Raw genomic sequence first — 19,965 nt, forward strand, 5'->3', positions numbered from 1 at the left:
GAGATGTATAAAAGAAAGCGGCAGGAGGTCAAGAGAAAGGTGCAAGAGGTGAAAAAGAGGGCAAATGAGAGTTGGGGTGAGAGAGTATCATTAAATTTTAGGGAGAATAAAAAGATATTTTGGAAGGAGGTAAATAAAGTGCGTAAGACAAGGGAACGAATGGGAACTTCAGTGAAGGGGGCTAATGGGGAGGTGATAACAAGTAGTGGTGATGTGAGAAGGAGATGGAGTGAGTATTTTGAAGGTTTGTTGAATGTGTTTGATGATAAGAGTGGCAGATATAGAGTGTTTTCGTTGAGGTGGTGTGCAAAGTGAGAGGGTTAGGGAAAATGATTTGGTAAACAGAGAAGAGGTAGTAAAAGCTTTGTGGAAGATGAAAGCCGGCAAGGCAGCGGGTTTGGATAGTATTGCAGTGGAATTTATTAGAAAAGGGGGTGACTGTATTGTTGACTGTTTGGTAAGATTATTTAATGTATGTATGACTCATAGTGAGGTGCCTGAGGGTTGGCGGAATGCTTGCATTGTACCATTGTACAAAGGCAAAGGGGATAAAAGTGAGTGCTCAAATTACAGAGGTATAAGTTTGTTGAGTATTCCTAGGAAATTATATGGGAGGGTATTGATTGAGATGGTGAAGGCATATACAGAGAATCAGATTGGGGAAGAGCAGTGTGGTTTCAGAAGTGGTAGAGGATGTGTGGATCAGGTGTTTGCTTTGAAGAATGTATGTGAGAAATACTTAGAAAAGCAAATGGATTTGTATGTAGCACTTATGGATCTGGAAAGGGCATATGATAGAGTTGATAGAGATGCTCTGTGGAAGGTATTAAGAATATATGGTGTGGGAGGCAAATTGTTAGAAGCAGTGAAAAGGTTTTATCAAGAATGTAAGGCATGTGTATGTGTAGGAAGAGAGGAAAGTGATTGGTTCTCAGTGAATGTAGGTTTGCGGCAGGGGTGTGTGATGTCTCCATGGTTGTTTAATTTGTTTATGGATGGGTTTGTTAGGGAGGTGAATGCAAGAGTTTTGGAAAGAGGGGCAAGTATGCAGTCTGTTGTGAATGAGAGAGCTTGGGAAGTGAGTCAGTTGTTGTTTGCTGATGATAATTCATGGTGGATAATTCATGTGAGAAACTGCAGAAGGTGGTGACTGAGTTTGGTAGAGTGTGTAAAAGAAGAAAGTTGAGAGTAAATGTGAATAAGAGGAAGGTTATTAGGTACAGTAGGGTTGAGGGACAATTCAATTGGGAGGTAAGTTAGAATGGACAAAAACTGGAGGAAGTGAAGTGTTTTAGATATCTGGGAGTGGATTTGGCAGTGGATGGAACCATGGAAGCGGAAGTGAATCATAAGGTGGGGGAGGTAGTGAAAACTCTGGGAGCGTTGAAGAATGTGTGGAAGTCGAGAACATTATCTCGGAAAGCAAAAATGGGTATGTTTGAAGGAATAGTGGTTCCAACAATGTTGTATGGTTGTGAGGCGTGGGCTATGGATAGAGTGTTGTGGAGGAGGATGGATGTGCTGGAAATGAGATGTTTGAGGACAATATGTGGTGTGAGGTGGTTTGATCGAGTAAGTAATAATAGGGTAAGAGAGATGTGTGGTAATGAAAAGAGTGTGGTTGAGAGAGCAGAAGAGGGTGTTTTGAAATGGTTTGGTCACATGGAGAGAATGAGAGAGGAAAGATTGACAAAGAGGATATATGTGTCGGAGGTGGAGGGAACGAGGAGAAGTGGGAGACCAAATTGTAGGTGGAAAGATGGAGTGAAAAAGATTTCGAGTGATCGGGGCCTGAACATGCAGGGGGGTGAAAGGTGTGCAAGGAATAGAGTGAATTGGAACGATGTGGTACACCGGTGTCGACGTGCTGTGAGTGGATTGAACCAGGGCATTTGAAGCGTCTGGGGTAAACCATGGAAAGTTCTATAGGGCCTGGATGTGGAAAAGGAGCTGTGGTTTCGGTGCATTATTACATGACAGCTAGAGACTGAGTGTGAACAAATGTGGCCTTTGTTGTCTTTTCCTATCACTACCTCACACACATTTGGGGGGAGGGGGTTGTTATTTCATGTGTGGCGAGGTGGTGATGGGAATGAATAAAGGCAGACAGTATGAATTATGTATATGTGTATATATGTATATGTCTGTGTGTGTATATATATGTATATGATAGAGTTGATAGAGATGCTCTGTGGAAGGTATTAAGAATATATGGTGTGGGAGGAAAGTTGTTAGAAGCAGTGAAAAGTTTTTATCGAGGATGTAAGGCATGTGTACGTGTAGGAAGAGAGGAAAGTGATTGGTTCTCAGTGAATGTAGGTTTGCGGCAGGGGTGTGTGATGTCTCCATGGTTGTTTAATTTGTTTATGGATGGGGTTTGTTAGGGAGGTAAATGCAAGAGTTTTGGAAAGAGGGGCAAGTATGAAGTCTGTTGTGGATGAGAGAGCTTGGGAAGTGAGTCAGTTGTTGTTCGCTGATGATACAGCGCTGGTGGCTGATTCATGTGAGAAACTGCAGAAGCTGGTGACTGAGTTTGGTAAAGTGTGTGGAAGAAGAAAGTTAAGAGTAAATGTGAATAAGAGCAAGGTTATTAGGTACAGTAGGGTTGAGGGTCAAGTCAATTGGGAGGTGAGTTTGAATGGAGAAAAACTGGAGGAAGTGAAGTGTTTTAGATATCTGGGAGTGGATCTGGCAGCGGATGGAACCATGGAAGCGGAAGTGGATCATAGGGTGGGGGAGGGGGCGAAAATTCTGGGGGCCTTGAAGAATGTGTGGAAGTCGAGAACATTATCTCGGAAAGCAAAAATGGGTATGTTTGAAGGAATAGTGGTTCCAACAATGTTGTATGGTTGTGAGGCGCGGGCTATGGATAGAGTTGTGCGCAGGAGGATGGATGTGCTGGAAATGAGATGTTTGAGGACAATGTGTGGTGTGAGGTGGTTTGATCGAGTGAGTAATGTAAGGGTAAGAGAGATGTGTGGAAATGAAAAGAGCGTGGTTGAGAGAGCAGAAGAGGGTGTTTTGAAGTGGTTTGGGCACATGGAGAGAATGAGTGAGGAAAGATTGACCAAGAGGATATATGTGTCGGAGGTGGAGGGAACGAGGAGAAGAGGGAGACCAAATTTTAGGTGGAAAGATGGAGTGAAAAAGATTTTGTGTGATCGGGGCCTGAAAATGCAGGAGGGTGAAAGGAGGGCAAGGAATAGAGTGAATTGGAGCGATGTGGTATACCGGGTTTGACGTGCTGTCAGTGGATTGAATCAAGGCATGTGAAGCGTCTGGGGTAAACCATGGAAAGCTGTTTAGGTATGTATATTTGCGTGTGTGGACGTATGTATATACATGTGTATGGGGGGGGGGTTGGGCCATTTCTTTCGTCTGTTTCCTTGCGCTACCTCGCAAACGCGGGAGACAGCGACAAAGTATAATAAAAATATATAATGTTGAGATGTATAGGTATGTATATTTGCATGTGTCGACGTGTATGTATATACATGTGTATGTGGGTGGGTTGGGCCATCGTTTCGTCTGTTTCCTTGCGCTACCTCGCTAACGCGAGAGACAGCAACAAAGCAAAATGAATAAAATATATAAATATATATTTATATATTATTCATTTATTTATTTGCTTTGTCGCTTTCTCCCGCATTAGCGAGATAGCGCAATGAAACAGACAAAAGAATGGCCCAACCCACCCACATACACATGTATATACATACCCGTCGACACACGAAAATATACATACCTATACATCTCAACGTATACATACATATACACACACAGACATATACATATATACACATGTACATAATTCATGCTATCTTCCTTTATTCATTCCCATCGCCACCCTGCCACACATAAAATAACAACCCCCTCTGAAATAACAACCCCCTCCCCCGCATGTGCGTGAGGTAGCGCTTGGAAAAGACAACAAAGGCCATATTTGTTCACACTCAATCATTAGCTGTCATGTAATAATACACTGAAACCATAGCTCCCTTTCCACATCCAGGCCCCACAGAATTTTCGATGGTTTACCCCAGATGCTTCACATGGCCTGGTTCAATCCATTAACAGCATGTCGACCCCGGTATACCACATCGTTACATTTTACTCTATTCCTTGCATGCCTTTCACCCGCAAAATATTCTTCTCCATCTTTCCACCTCCAGTTTGGTCTCCCACTTCTCCTCGTTCCCTCCACCTCTGACACATATATCCTCTTTGTCAATCTTTCCTCTTTCATTCTCTCCATGTGACCAAACCATTTCAAAACACCCTCTTCTGCTGTCTCAACCACACTCCTTTTATTACCACACATCTCTCTTACCCTATTATTACTTACTCAATCAAACCACCTCACACCACATATTGTCCTTAAACATCTCATTTCCAGTACATCCATCCACCCTCCTCCGCACAACTCTATCTATAGCCCACGCCTCTCAACCATACAACATTGTTGGAACCACTATTCCTTCAAGCATACCCATTTTTGCTTTCTGAGATAATGTTCTCAACTTCCATTCATTCTTCACCGCTCCCAGAACTTTCGCCCCCTCCCCCACCCTACGATTCAGTTCCGCTTCCATGGTTCCATCCACTGCCAAATCCACTCCCAGATATCTAAAACACCACTTCCTCCAGTTTTTCTCCATTCAAATTTACCTCCCAATTGACTTGTCCCTCAACCCTACTGTACTTAATAACCTTGCTCTAATTCACATTTACTCTCAGCTTTCTTCTTTCACACACTTTACCAAACTCAGTCACCAGCTTCTGCAGTTTCTCACACGAATCAGCCACCAGCGCTGTATCATCAGCGAACAACATGTGACTCACTTCCCAAGCTCTCTCATCCACAACAGACTGCATACTTGCCCCTCTTTCCAAAACTCTTGCTTTCACCTCCCTAACAACCCCATCCATAAACAAATTAAACAACCATGGAGACATCACACGCCCTTGCTGCAAACCTACAATCACTGAGAACCAATCACTTTCCTCTCTTCCCACTCGTACACATGCCTTACATTCTTGATAAAATCTTTTCACTGCTTCTAACAACTTTCCTCCCACACCATATATTCTTAATACCTTCCACAGAGCATCTCTATCAACTTTATCATATCCCTTCTCCAGATCCATAAATGCTACTTACAAATCCATTTGCTTTTCTAAGTATTTCTCACATACATTCTTCAAAGCAAACACCTGATCCATACATCATCTACCACTTCTGAAACCACACTGCTCTTCCCCAATCTGATGCTCTGTACATGCCATCACCCTCTCAATCAATATCCTCCCATATATTTTCCCAGGAATACTCAACAAACTTATACCTCTGTAATTTGAGCGCTCACTTTTATCCCCTTTGCCTTTGTACAGTTTCAATATGCAAGCATTCCTCCAATCCTCAGGCACCTCACCATGAATCATACATACATTAAATAACCTTACCAACCAGTCAACAATACAGTCATCCCCTTTTTTGTTAATTTCCACTGCAATACCATCCAAACCCGCTGCCTTGCCGGCTTTCATCTTCCGCAAAGTTTTTACTACCTTTTCTCTGTTTACCAAATCATTCTTTCTAACCCTCTCACTTTGCACACCACCTCGACCAACACCCTATATCTTCCACTCTTATCATCAAACACATTCAACACACCTTCAAAATACTCACTCCATCTCCTTCTCACATCACCACTACTTGTTATCACCTCCCCATTAGTACCCTTCACTGAAGTTCCCATTTGTTCCCTTGTCTTACGCGCTTTATTTACCTCCTTCCAAAATATCTTTTTATTCTCCCTAAAATTTAATGATACTCTCTCACCCCAACTCTCATTTGCCCTCTTTTTCACCTCTTGCACCTTTCTCTTGACCTCCTGCCTCTTTCTTTTATACATCTCCCACTCATTTGCATTATTTCCCTGCAAAAATCATCCAAATGCCTCTCCCTTCTCTTTCACTAATAATCTTACATCTTCATCCCACCACTCACTACCCTTTCTAATATGCCCACCTCCCACACTTCTCATGCCACAAGCATCTTTTGCGCAAGCCATCACTGCTTTCCTAAATACATCCCATTCCTCCCCCACTCCCCTTACGTCCTTTGATCTCACCTTTTTCCATTCTGTACTCAGTCTCTCCCGGTACTTCCTCACCGTTTTGCACGTGATCAAGTATATTCCTATGAGTTTACCAGGAAAATGAAACACGATAAATTCCATAGTACACTTTCGTGTGATAATCACATCATCATGGGAGATACAAGAAACAAATATAACTCAGCTGATATACAAGAAAGAGACGTAGCTAGGACATTATTAGGTAAACATGTGATTGTCCAAGACACACAACGAGCATACTATAAACGTATTATGTGGACAAGAAGGTGAATTGTTTACAAATTTTATAAACAATAAAGCTATTCAATTTGTATAGACCTTCACTAATATTAAGGTTATGATTCTTTGTGTATTTGATAATAGAAGATTCAGTGATATTTCTCGTGGTACTGGAGTTAGAGTTGATAAGAGATGGCATTACTCCAGTCAGTGCAATGATCGTAGTTTGTAACATGATTAAACAAGGCATTTGATTCTTGTCCTGTTCTTTTACTGTATTTATGTTGCTTAAGTATAATGGAAAGATCCTTACCAGTCTGCACAACATTAAACTTATCACAATTTCTACATGGCACTTTGTAGATGCACCCAGGAGAATTTTCTAGTGAGTTCCAGATTAAGATATTCTTTATAGTATTATTGTTGCTGAAGGCAACATATACGTTAAAGGATGTAGGCAGCATGGGAAGTAAAGTAGAATTGGTATTAAAAGGGAGAACTAAAAGATTTTTGGTGTCAGTGGGAGGTTTGTGTTCAACTCTATAAAATGATGTCTTTGCTAACTTAAGGGATTTATCAATGAAAGATCAAGGGTACTTTTAGATCCGATAGAATATATCTTCTAAAACTCATCATCAATAAACTCTGAACTGCAAATACATAATGCCCTAAGGAACATAGATTGAAATGATGATGATTTAACTCTGTCATGTTGAGATGAGTCATAATGGATATATGAGTATACATTGGTAGGTTTTCTGTATATTCTAAACTTAAACTTGTTTCCTTGCCTCTGGATCATGCAATCTAAAAAAGGTAACAGACCATCATTTTCATTTTCTACAGTAAATTTGATGGAAGGTACTAAATTGTTAAGTAAGGGGAAAAATGTTTGTAAATTTTCATTTGTTGGCCAAACACGAAGAACATCATCTACATACCAAAACGAAATTCCATTAGAAGGTAAGATATCCTTTAGTAATTTTGTTTCAAAGAATTCTCTATAAAGATTACTTAGTACAGGTGAAAGAGGGTTACCCATTGCCATACCAAATTTTTGAGCATAATATTCTCCATTGAATTGAAATACACAGTCTTTTATACACAATTTTATCAGTTCAATGAAAACAGACTTTGAAACAGGTAAATTAATATCATGACAAAGAGGATATATGTGTCAGAGGTGGAGGGAACGAGGAAAAGTGGGAGACCAAATTGGAGGTAGAAGGATGGAGTGAAAAAGATTTTGAGTGATCGGGGCCTGAACATACAGGAGGGTGAAAGGCGTGCAAAGAATAGAGTGAATTGGAATGTTGTGGTATACTGGGGTTGGCTTGCTGTCAGTGGATTGAACCATGTCACATGAAGCATCTGAGGTAAACCATGGAAGGTTTTGTGGGGCGTTGATGTGGAAAGGGAGCTGTGGTTTCGGTGCAATACACACGACAACTAGAGACTTAGTGTGAACGAATTCGGCCTTTGTTGTCTTTTCCTAGTGCTACCTCGAGTGCATGCCCCACCTCCCCAAAGTTTTCTCTTTTCAGATTCACTCCCCACCTAACTTATCTCTCTCCACTGGTAAATGTAATAACCATCCTGTTATTCACACTTACTCTTAACTTTCTGCTTTCACATACACTCGAAAACTCTGACACCAACTTTTGCAGTTTCTCACTTGCATCTGCCTCCAGCACCTTGTCATCAGCATACAACAACTGACTCCCCTCATTGCCCTCACCTCCAACAAACTGCATACCTGCCCCTTTTTCCAAAACCCTTACATTTACCTCCAACTACAGTTGAATATCTATGGTGACATCACACACCCTTGCGGCAGATCCACTCTCACCTTGAACCACTCACCCTCCTCTTTACTTACTCACACACATGCTATACTCTCTTGATAAAAATCCTCAGTGCTTCTCATGTCTTTCCTCCCACACTTTCTACAAAGCACCTCTGTTAACCCTATCATATGCTCTCTCCGTATCCATGAATGCCTCATAAGAATACTTCTGTTTGTGTTTCATACATTCTTCAAAGCAAACATTTAACCCACACATCCCCTACCACTCATGAAATCATATTTGTGCTCTCCAGTTTGATGCGTACCATGACCCTCTCAATCATTGCTTTCCTTTACAACTTAGCAGGTACAATCAGCAAACTTTAACCTCTAATTTGATCACTTGCCTTTGTCTTCCTGCCTTTATACAGTAGCATTATGCATGCATTTTGCTAATCCTCAGGCACCTTTCCTGACTAACTAAGTAACCAGGCAGCACACAATCATCCCTTTTTTGAGAAATTCAACTGCAGTACTATCCACTCCATCCACCTTGCCACATTGCATCATATGTACATAAGACTTTCACCACCTCTTATCTTTCCTCCAATACTTTGCCTTTTGCAACCTAGGCACCTTGAATTTGCTACCTTGTCATCAGACACATTCAAATCCTTCAAAGTATAGGTTGAGTATCCCTTATCCGAAACGCCTGGGACCAGAAGTGTTTCAGGTTTTGGATTTTTTTTTTTATTTTGGAATATATGCATATACATAATGTGTTTTGGAAAACAGGTTAACTGGAAACAAATGGGTTAGAGCTGAGACATACCTCAATGTTTTTACCATTCAGCGGTCTTCCTCAGGAGATACTGATTCCGGCATTTGGCAGGACCATGTTCTCAGCAAGTGATGGTCACCTGGTCAGACGCCTTGGCATGTTGCTCTCTGATTGGATCGCTTTTCTTGCTGCCTCCACTCATTCACAACAATATCCGCTGCCTGATGCGACCAGCAGATGAACCCAGACCTTGTGTTAAAGTTGTCTTTGGTAGCAATGTAAGCTGCTTCTAATTTCTTTCTTATTTGTTTGCTTAAGCCCTTGTGCAGTATTCTTGCCTCATCCCACTACACAGATTTGCATCGAAGAGTTCCTCTTTGTTTCTGTCATGCTGAGACTTGAGTGATGTAAACAAAGGAAGGAGGCAAGAATACTGGGCAAGGGCCTGAGCTAACAAATAACAAGGACATTAGAAGTGATTTACACTGCTACCAAAGAATGTTAACACAAGATCTGTTTCACCTTTTGGTTACATCAGGCATCGGAGATATCTGTGAATGAGTGAAGGTGGCAGGATAATCGATCCAATCAGAGAGTGACATGCCAAGACATCCGACCGGATGACCATCACTTGCAGAGGAATATGGTCCTACTGAATGCTGGAATCAGTATCTCCTGAGGAAAACCATTGAACATTTGAAATGTTGAGGTATGTCTCAGCTCTAACCCATTTGCTTCCATACCATCTTGTTTCCACATTTGTCATGATGGATAATAGATAATGAGATATCTTGGGGATGGAACCCAAGTTTAAACACAAAATTCATTTATGTTTCATATGCACCCTATACACATAGCCTGAAAGTAATTCATACAATATTTTTGATAATTTTGTGCATGAAACAAAGTTTGTGTAACACTGAACCATCAGAAAGCTAAGATGTCACAACCTCAGCTTTTTTAAATGGCTTTTTAAAATGTTTTCTCCAGAGTTATCTTCCTCATTAACAATGGATTTTGTCTTAAAAGTCTGTCTTTGATTTTATTAACTGACATGATTTTTTGTTCTGTTAAGAATGTATGCTGCTATAACCCATCAATAAGTACATCACATTTTTTTGTCATGTCATCTATAGGCACTTTTTCTGCAGTGTTAACAAAGTCATCTAAAACGGCTGTTATCACGATCACCTTGATTCAGAACTATTTCAGCTATTTACTATTGGTCAGTGAATGAACGATTGGAACCTCATTATCTGCAGGCCTTTTTGACATTTTCAAAAATATCTTTGTACCACAGAGCAGAGAATGAGCAAAAAACAGAAACGCACATGGGTCTGGCAGTGACTATGGTTTGTAATAAACTGGTGTCAACAGAGCATCAGAGCCCAGCATGGGTAAGTGAGGTCAGGTGTGGAATTTTCCATTTGTAATGTCGTGGCTGCTCCAAAAGTTTTGGATTTTGGAGCATTTTGGATTTTCGGATTAGGGATGCTCAACCTGCTCTCACTTCATCTCATCTTCATCTCACCTCTGCCTATAACCACTTACCCATGTGTCCCATTCAAGGATGATCCCTTTCTCTCTCTCTCTCTCTCTCTCTCTCTCTCTCTCTCTCTCTCTCTCTCTCTCTCTCTCAACATTTCCGAAACATTTATCTGTTTTGTTTGAAGTTTGCTGGTATGTGCTCGCCCCAACTCTTATTTGCCCTCTTTTTCAGCCCCTGTACCATCCTCTTGACATCTTATGGCTTTCTCTTGCACCTCACCCAATCACTTGCCCTTCTTTCCCATAAGTATCATCTATACACTTCTTTTTGCCCTTTCACTAGCAACTTAACTCCATTTTCCCACATTTCATTACTCTTTCTCACCTCAATACCTTCTGCATGCCACACCACTTCTTGTACATGCTGGCGTTTTATCTCTTTTCTATATTTCTGATGCCTATTCCATCCAGGAACTCCCATCAGCAAAAGTCTTTACTTATCCCTGTCCTTACATGCCTTCCTCACATACACCATTTCATGCACTCTTCCACCATTCCTCCTCCTCCAGTATTCTTTCACTCTGTTTGCCCATGTCACAGGTGGTCTTCCTCTCACCCCAGTCCCTTTAAGTGTACTGTCATGCTCTCTCCTTGTAAACTCTCAGTCTTGCATTCTCTCCACATTTCCAGATCACCTCAAAGTATTACATTTCACCCACTTTACCACTCCACAATTCATTCCTTTTGCATTCCTTACCATACCACATCTCTCATATACCCCATCATTTCTTTCTTCATTCTTTCTAGTCATACCAGGTGCTCTTCTCAAATAGCTTATTTTCACAGCCTGGATTCTTGACCACTTTGATGCATTCTTAGTTCAAGGTTTTGAGGACCATGCTGTCTCTAAATCCTGTCATCACTTCCACACTTTCACTTCTACCCTTCATTATTATCTTAAGGGATTCTTCTACTCCATACTGCTGTCTCCTTTATATCTCCTTCCATATCACCAAACTTATCCAGGAGAGCTCTTAGATACTTAAATTCTCTCACTTTTCCAGTCTTTCTCCCCCATATCCAAAAGTCAGTTTAGTACACTTTCTAATTTCATTATTTATGGTTTTGCAAAATCTATACTTTCACTCTGTTTTCTTTCAGACACTGTTACTTTGCATTTACCTTTAATTTCCTATACTTACACACATCATAAAACACACTTCCATCCTTCTGTAACTCCTCTTTACTCTCAGCAAACAAGACATTTTCGTCCACAAGCAGGCTTGCCACTAGCAACCGCACCGCAACGACACTCCATCTCTGCACCTCTTTTCCCTAGTTTTGCTTTCGTCATTCTTATCATTCCATCCATATATATATTAAAATGCCATGGTAACGTCATGCAGCCTTGCCTCACACCAGCATATATACCGAACTTTTGCTCGACTTCCCATCCACTCTTACACATGAATTTGTTCTTCTATTGTAGGCTTTCTCACCACCCAACAGTTGAACCCCTTCTCCTTATATCTCTAGCACATCTCTTAAAGCATTCCACTTGACTCTGTCATAAGTTTCTCCAGATCCATAAAAGCTGCATATATGTTTTTACCTTTTGCTAAATACTTTTCCACTGTCATCTTTACCACAAAAATCTGATCCCCACATCCCCTACCTTTCCTAAAACATCCTTGTCCGAGTTTTGGCTGCATCGTTCAAGGTTAGGAGGACTATGCTGTCCCTAAATCCTGTCATCACTTCCATACTTTCACCTCTACCCTTCATTATTCTTTTATGGGACTCTTCTTCTCTATTTTGCTGTCTCCTTTATATCTCCTTCCAAATCACCAAACTTATCCAAAACAGCTCCTAAATTCTTAAATTCTCTCACTCTTCCTGTCTTTCTCTCCATATCCAAAACACAGTTTAGTAGACTTTCTTACTTCATTCTTTATGATTTTGCTAAATCTATACTTTCACTCTGTTTGCTTTCAGACACCATTACTTTACTTTTACTTGCATGTACCTTCAATTGCCTACACTTACATACATCATAAAACACACTTCCATCCTTCTGCAACTCCTCTTTACTCTCAGCAAACAACACAATATCATCTGCAAACAGGCTTGTCATTAGCAACCAAACCTCATCGCCACACTGCATCTCTTCACCCCCTTTCCCTAGATTTGCTTTCATCTTGCTCATCAGTCCATCCATATATATGTATATTAAAATGCCATAGTGACATCACACAGCCTTGCCTCATGCCAACATATATACTGAACTTTCACTCAACGTTCCATCCACTCTTACACGTGTATTTGCTTTCACACCAACCAACAGGTGAACCCCTTCTCCATAGATCCCTAACACATCCCATAAAGCATTCCACTCAAGTCTGCCATACTCTTTCTCCAGATCTATAGAAGCTGCACATATGTTCTTGACACAAAAATCTGATCCACACATCCCCTACCTTTCTTAAAACATCCTTGCTCCTCACTTATTCTGCATTCAGTCACATCCATGACTCTTTATCAGTCAACATTTATACTTAAAAGACTTATTCCCCTGTAATTGCTACATATATCCTGAGCACCCATTCCTTTGAATAAAGGAACAATAATGGCTTTCACTCAGTGTGCAGGCACAACCTTCTATTTCTGTGCTGACTTACATATTAGATGCCTCCACTCTATCGCACTTTCCTCATAGTTCAGCATTTCAGCTGTAATCCCATCCACTCCAGGTGCCTTTCCTATCTTCAGCCTCATTATTGCCTGTCTTACCTCCCTGTTTACTTTAGGCCCTTGCACTTGTATCCACTTCCTTCCAGCCTCCATACCCATGCATGTAACAACTGTGGCCCCATCTTCTCCCACATTGAACATTTCTTCAAAAAGACAACTTCCCTTAATTCCTTCCATTCATCACCAATATCCCAAGCTTTGTTTTTTCTCCTGGTATCTCCTCACACAAACCTCTTTACCAAGCTCATTTACTTTCAACACTCTCACTCATTTATTTCCTTTTTTCTGAAATCCTCTACAGATCTTCACCCTTACATCCACCACGTAATGATTCAGGCATACTTATGCATGTCCCTTTTTTAAACCAATATTCCCAGTAACCATTCATTTTCAGCACATAACTCCACAAGCTATTCACTATTTCCATTCATGTCACAAAATACTCCATACACCCAATTATACCCTTAAGTGCCTCTTTACTCATCTTCACATATAAATCACCTATCACTAATACCCACTCTCACATCAAAATGACTGACACACTCACTCAGCTGTTCCCAAAACACTTGCCTCTCTGTCTGTGGTTGTAGGTGGATGTAAATCTGATGAGGTAGAATGTAAGACTGGATTGTTAGGGCAGTTTTTTAGTGCTTGTTGAGTCATTACTGTTTATATGCTATTTATCAGTCTCATGTTTGCTTGGGGTAGGGTTTATCTCAGGGTATATGTTACACAGCCACACAAATTAGCAACCTATACCCTGAGATAAACCCTACCCCAAGCAAACATAAGGCTTTTGTTTGTACTTTGGGGTTTCAAATTTTGTTTCAGAGGGGTGTAGTGCTCTTTCAAAGAATTAGATGCTGACCATATTGCAGTAACTTTTTACTTGAACTATTTTTGTTTCCCTGCCCTTCTTTTTTGTAAGGCCTTGTTTGTATAGTTACAGTTGTTTGCTTTTGAATGGGTGAGTGACCTGGGAGTAAGGTTAAAAATGGAGTGAATAAGACCTTTGTAAAGGATGCTGGGGGATTCTTGTCCAGTTCTGATGCCAGTAATTTTTTTTTAGGTGTTTGTAGTGCTTATGGCCTTTTATTTTGATGTTTGTGGAGTGGGTTATGAATGTGTGTCAAATATAATGCTCATTATTGCTGATGTTTTGGTGAGTGGGAGTGCTTTACCCTTAAGGGTGAATGGAAGATGCAGATTTAATTCATATCTATCTTAGGGTAAGAGGATGACGGTAGTTTTATGGTGATGTAGACATTCTGTTTTGGATGAACAGTTGTTCTAACTGCATTATTTAGTGTTGCATTTTCGTTTTTTTGGTTGGGTAGTGATTTGAGGTCAAATAGAAGAGATTGAGAAGGGTTTGGAGGCTTAGGTAGCTCCTTTGAAGATGTTCATGATTTTAGAGGTGACACCTTTGTTAGATACAATGGCTTTGAAGCCAGCTATACAGTTGGGTAACCAATTTTTGTCACTGTTGTGGAGGGTTTTGTGAAGTATCTTTTATGTGAGGATGTGTCAGGATGATGTTGATGTATTATTGATAGATATTTTCACTAATACTGCATGGATGGGGAGACCTTTGGTTAGTTTAAGCTGTCCAGGATGTGTTGTTTAAGGTGGATATGTAGAGTTTTAATGAAGAGATTTGTTCTGAACCCATGCTGTGCTATTGAGAGTGGGATGGTTTAGTTGATTATGTTGTTGGTCAGTTTTCATTAAGTTTGGATCGTGAAAACAGAATTCATAAAATGAGGAATGGTACTATGTTTTTATGGTATACATGCTTATGGATAAGCAATTTCCAAGTACTTTGGTGATAGTAAGTGTAGTAACATTCTTTAATTCTTTTTTCCAGACCAGGTGATGCATACTTGATCCTGGCTGCCCACAGTTATCTAAAGGCTGTGTCAAAATGTGATGTCTCTACTGATGTTGATTCAAGACAGGTGATCCTCAGAATTGCTGCCATATTGGAGCATGGCATAGAAATATCCAAAGCCAACTTCCAGCTAAAGCTACTACTTATTAAAGTGTATAATTCATTAGGTGAGTGAATATGAAATTTTTATTAATTGATTGCATATGAAGGTTGGTCTGAAAGAAATGTTTATAAGAGAAATGAAAACCTGAAACTTGTGAGGTATCTTTGAATATTTAGTGCTCTAAGGCACTAACCAAGGAGGTTTTACCAGTAGTAACTGCCTGTTTATTGGTAAGGTTAGAGATAGCTGCACAGTGGGCCAGCATTTCACTGGCTGTCAATTTTCACTTGAGGTATCTTTGAATATTTAGTGCTCTAAGGCACTAACCAAGGAAGTTTTACCAGTACTACTGCCTAGTTATTGGTAACGTTAGAGATAGCTGCACAGTGGGCCAGCATTTCACTGGCTGTCAATTTTTTGGGAGTTATATTTGAGGCAGAGTTTCATTGGAGACAAAATAACTTCCATCATCATTTGGCATATGTAGCATCAGTACCCAGAGAGGATGATCCAAGCTGATACCTAAACAAGACAGACCAGTTAGCTTGACCTAGCATGAAATAAAAGTCTTTGAAAGAGTAATCAGAATACATGTATTAAACCGTCTAGACAAGAACAACTACATATATGAAGGCCAAGATAGATTTGTAACAGGAAAAAGTATGCAAACTCAATTATTAGCTCATGACAATGACTTTTGTGAAACGTTTGTGCAAGGAAGAAGAATGGGCACTTTTTTTTGAAGTCCCAGCTTGCCTAACACAGGCATCTGCACATGTTGCTTCTTTACCTATGGTCCCACATGATGAACATGGTTAGTTCCCTGGATGTTATGACGGCACCTTAGAAGCATATCCTGGGGCATTGAAGTGAGTGCTGTACAGTCGTGTTGTAATGTAGCACAATTCAATTCAGTGATCTCGATGTATTGCAGGCACCTAAAATACTCCCATTTTTTCATTATGACACAAGCTGTTGTGACATGACGTGAGCTGTAGATAACTTGCTGCCCACCACTTCTGTTCTCTCTCTGCATTCCAAATGTATGGATGCATCATGTCCCACTCATTCATTTCAACACTTCTGCCCACTTGAACCAGTAACCACTGTACCAAAGGGTCCAGCAATTAATCCTACTGCAAGTGATCCTGTTCAAGATAGAGAGATTCTTTCAATGGAGCCTCTTGTAACAGATTTTTATGTAAAAGAGATAAACAATATTCATTGAAGAAATATACTGTATTGTGAGGCTTATACTACACACTTTCATCCAAACTATTAGTTCCAAAAGTCTCCCTGAAGATCATGTCCAGAATGAGTTTTGCTCTGGTATTAGCCCAAATTTCAGGCACCATCATATGGCTTAGAGGGTCTCTTAACCTTGGTATTTAACAAACCAGTATCTTGGAAATTATTATGAATTATCACTTGATTTTTTGATGGAACACAGACCATGCAATGCTCTAGATGTTACAGAGGATGATCTAGTAAATTGCCTACCCATCCAGTTCTAGAGGAACAAGGCTCTTCACTTCCCCCACAAGTATCTGAGGAACAAGGCTTCTTGCCTTTCCCACCAGTACCTGAGGAATGAAGCTCCTCACCTCCTCCACCAGTGCTTGAGGGAAAAGGCTCCTTGCCTCCCTCTCCAGTATCTGAGGAATAATGCTTCTCCCTTCTGCCAGTATCTGAAGAGCAAGGCTCCCTATCTCCTCCCCCACTAGTATTAGAGGACCTCACCTCCCCAGCCAGTACTTAAGGAACAAGGCTTCTTGCATCCTGTACCAGTACCTGGGTAACAAGGTTCCATGCCTCCCCCACTAGTACCTGAAGAACAGAGTCCTTGCCTCACCCACAAGTGCCTGAGGAACAAGGCTTCATGTCTTCCCACCAGTACCTGAAGAGCAAGGCAGTGCTTTTGGGAGAAGACTCCTTGTCTCCCCCAATTAATCACTTGGATTAGGTTCCTCAACTGTTAAAACAATATAAAGAATCAGCCAGCCCACCATGTCCTTAGTGGTAGTGGTTTCCTGCACTAAGAATTAGTTGCTTGAGTTTAAGGAAAGCTGGCTAGGAAGGTGCAAGAGTGCTGTTGAAGTGTGGCACTGATCATTGTACAGTTTCGAATGTTATCAGTCAGGGAAGGAGTGCAGAGCGGTTTTCTTTTGGTTCAAAATGCATGTATTTTCTGGTGAATCATATGGTGAATTGTATTCTGTATACATTTTCCTACACTTTTCTTTTTAGAAAGTTCATTGCTAATTCATGCACTAAATATGAGGTATGTAAGAGGAAAAATAATGGAAGTATGAGTGATACAGTTAAATATTTGCAATTCAATTAGGTGAGGCAAGTCTATTTTTTACGTAAATCTGTTCAGATGTTTCTTATCTAATGCATGAACTTATAATTATCTGCAAAACCATATTGAGCACATTCTAGTGTCCCACTTTGGATGTGACAAAAAGGTAGATACCTGACTAATTTTTTCTGGACTAATTTTTTCTGTAAATATTTTATATTATTTTCATTGCTTGGATGACACTTTGAATGTTTTTTGATAAATTGTTTGCATGATGTTTTGAGAATATTTTTTTCCACTGTCCCTAACCTGTTATATACATGAATATGGATGTTAGGATGTAGCACAGTTCAATACAGCACAACCTTTTTTGGTACCTGTCTGTGTTATATCATGACCTTACTGTTTAAGGTGTAGCTGCTTAGGCATTTGCCATATTATATTTTTTCACATATTGTTGTATTGCACCTGTTGGAGATTTAGCAAGCTCTGATGCTTTTGCAATTTAGCATAGTTTTTGACCCACATCATACCTCTGTAATACTAAGTTTTACATCTACCATAATCCCCATACAGGGTTTATATGCACTACTGCTACTTGCAAATAATGGCTTCTTTCCAGAAATTCTAAAAAAGATAGGCATACTGCACAAAACTTAATAAGGTAAGAGTAAAACATAAGAAAGGGTAGTATTGTGCTCAGAACAAGTTGTCATCTGTTTATTGACATCAAAGAAATGGCTCAGTATGAAGCTGTTGCAACTGCAGCAAGAAATATGCAAAAATGCAAATCATACGAAATAGATATGATTTAGCATTTCAATGTATTCAGATTTTTGTGCCATATCCCAAATTTAGTGATTTTACAAATTCTGTATTGGTGAAATTCAGCAGCCTGAGTATCCATAATACACTGAATAAATGTACTGTTTGTTTAAAAATATGACAAACATTAGTTACCATGTAGGCTTTTTATGGAAATGGCTAACAGTTTTAGTATTCACAAACTGGGCACAGTATGTTTTATCTCAGAAGATGGTAGAATTTGGGACATGGACATTGTACTTATGTGGGTAACATGCGTGTTTACAAATGCAAAGAACAATTACATATTTTAGGGAATGGAAGAATATTCAGGAGATTTCAAATAAGACTTAAGATTAGTGAGTGCATGTTTTAAGATTAATGATTGCATGTCAAGAGGTCTGAACTTTTTTCATGGTGGACCATGCATACAGATGCATAAAGTGATTTTATTTTCTGTATATAGAGAGTACATTTTGCATGGCCTACTCAACAGATAGTGAAATCTTTTGTATATGACTTAAAAGTTTTATCAATATCCCTACCAGTACTTGATTTGCGAAACAGAATTTGGCAGTACAATAAACCCTCAATTTAATGGACTAGTAGTGAAAGTCTGTTAAATTGAATGTAACCCATGAGCCATTTTTTAATACAATATACAGTTCGCACTCTTTCAGCCCCTCTATCACTTCATACCATTATGAATTGTAAGGATTGCAAAATTATATGTTAAATATAGTCTCATTTCTCTATACAACCTGACCACATGATAGCTTGAGGCAGACTGAGACTGAAACAAAGCAAGTATACCCCATGCTACCAAAAACAAGTGCAATATAAAATGCGCATGGTGTGGTGTTTGAAATTTTTTCTTAATTATTATCCTTTTTTATTCTATACTTAGTTGCTGTCTCCTGCATTAGCAAGGTAGCACAAGGAAACAGACGAAAGAATGGCCCAACCCTCCCACATACACATGCATATACATGAACTCCTACACACGCATATATACATGTCTATACATTTCAACGTATACATACATATACATGTACAGACATATACATATATTAACATATACACATCCACACTTGTTGCCTTCATCCATTCCCGTCACCACCCCACCACACATGAAATATATATATATATATTTTTTTTTTTTTTTTTTGCTTTGTCGCTGTCTCCCGCGTTTGCGAGGTAGCGCAAGGAAACAGAGGAAAGAAATGGCCCAACCCACCCCCATACACATGTATATACATACGTCCACACACGCAAATATACGTACCTACACAGCTTTCCATGGTTTACCCCAGACGCTTCACATGCCCTGATTCAATCCACTGACAGCACGTCAACCCTGGTATACCACATCGATCCAATTCACTCTATTCCTTGCCCTCCTTTCACCCTCCTGCATGTTCAGGCCCCGATCACACAAAATCTTTTTCACTCCATCTTTCCACATCCAATTTGGTTTCCCACTTCTCCTCGTTCCCTCCACCTCCGACACATATATCCTCTTGGTTAATCTTTTCTCACTCATTCTCTCCATGTGGCCAAACCATTTCAAAACACCCTCTTCTGCTCTCTCAACCACGCTCTTTTTATTTCCACACATCTCTCTTACCCTTACATTACTTACTCGATCAAACCACCTCACACCACACATTGTCCTCAAACATCTCATTTCCAGCACATCC

General features: G+C 40.0%; 1 protein-coding gene across 2 annotated transcripts in view; it reads left to right on the forward strand.

Moving 5' to 3' along the window:
• The window catches only part of psidin (phagocyte signaling impaired), a 477,751-nt gene that overhangs the window by 284,308 nt on the left and 173,478 nt on the right, over window positions 1–19,965 (forward strand). For both annotated transcript variants that reach the window (XM_071663426.1, XM_071663425.1), the window contains one exon: window positions 15,033–15,223. In XM_071663426.1, the coding sequence (XP_071519527.1) occupies window positions 15,033–15,223 (191 nt within the window). The remainder of the gene's footprint in view (window positions 1–15,032; window positions 15,224–19,965) is intronic.

Source organism: Panulirus ornatus, chromosome 7 (genome assembly GCF_036320965.1).
Source record: "Panulirus ornatus isolate Po-2019 chromosome 7, ASM3632096v1, whole genome shotgun sequence".
NCBI lineage: Eukaryota > Metazoa > Arthropoda > Malacostraca > Decapoda > Palinuridae > Panulirus > Panulirus ornatus.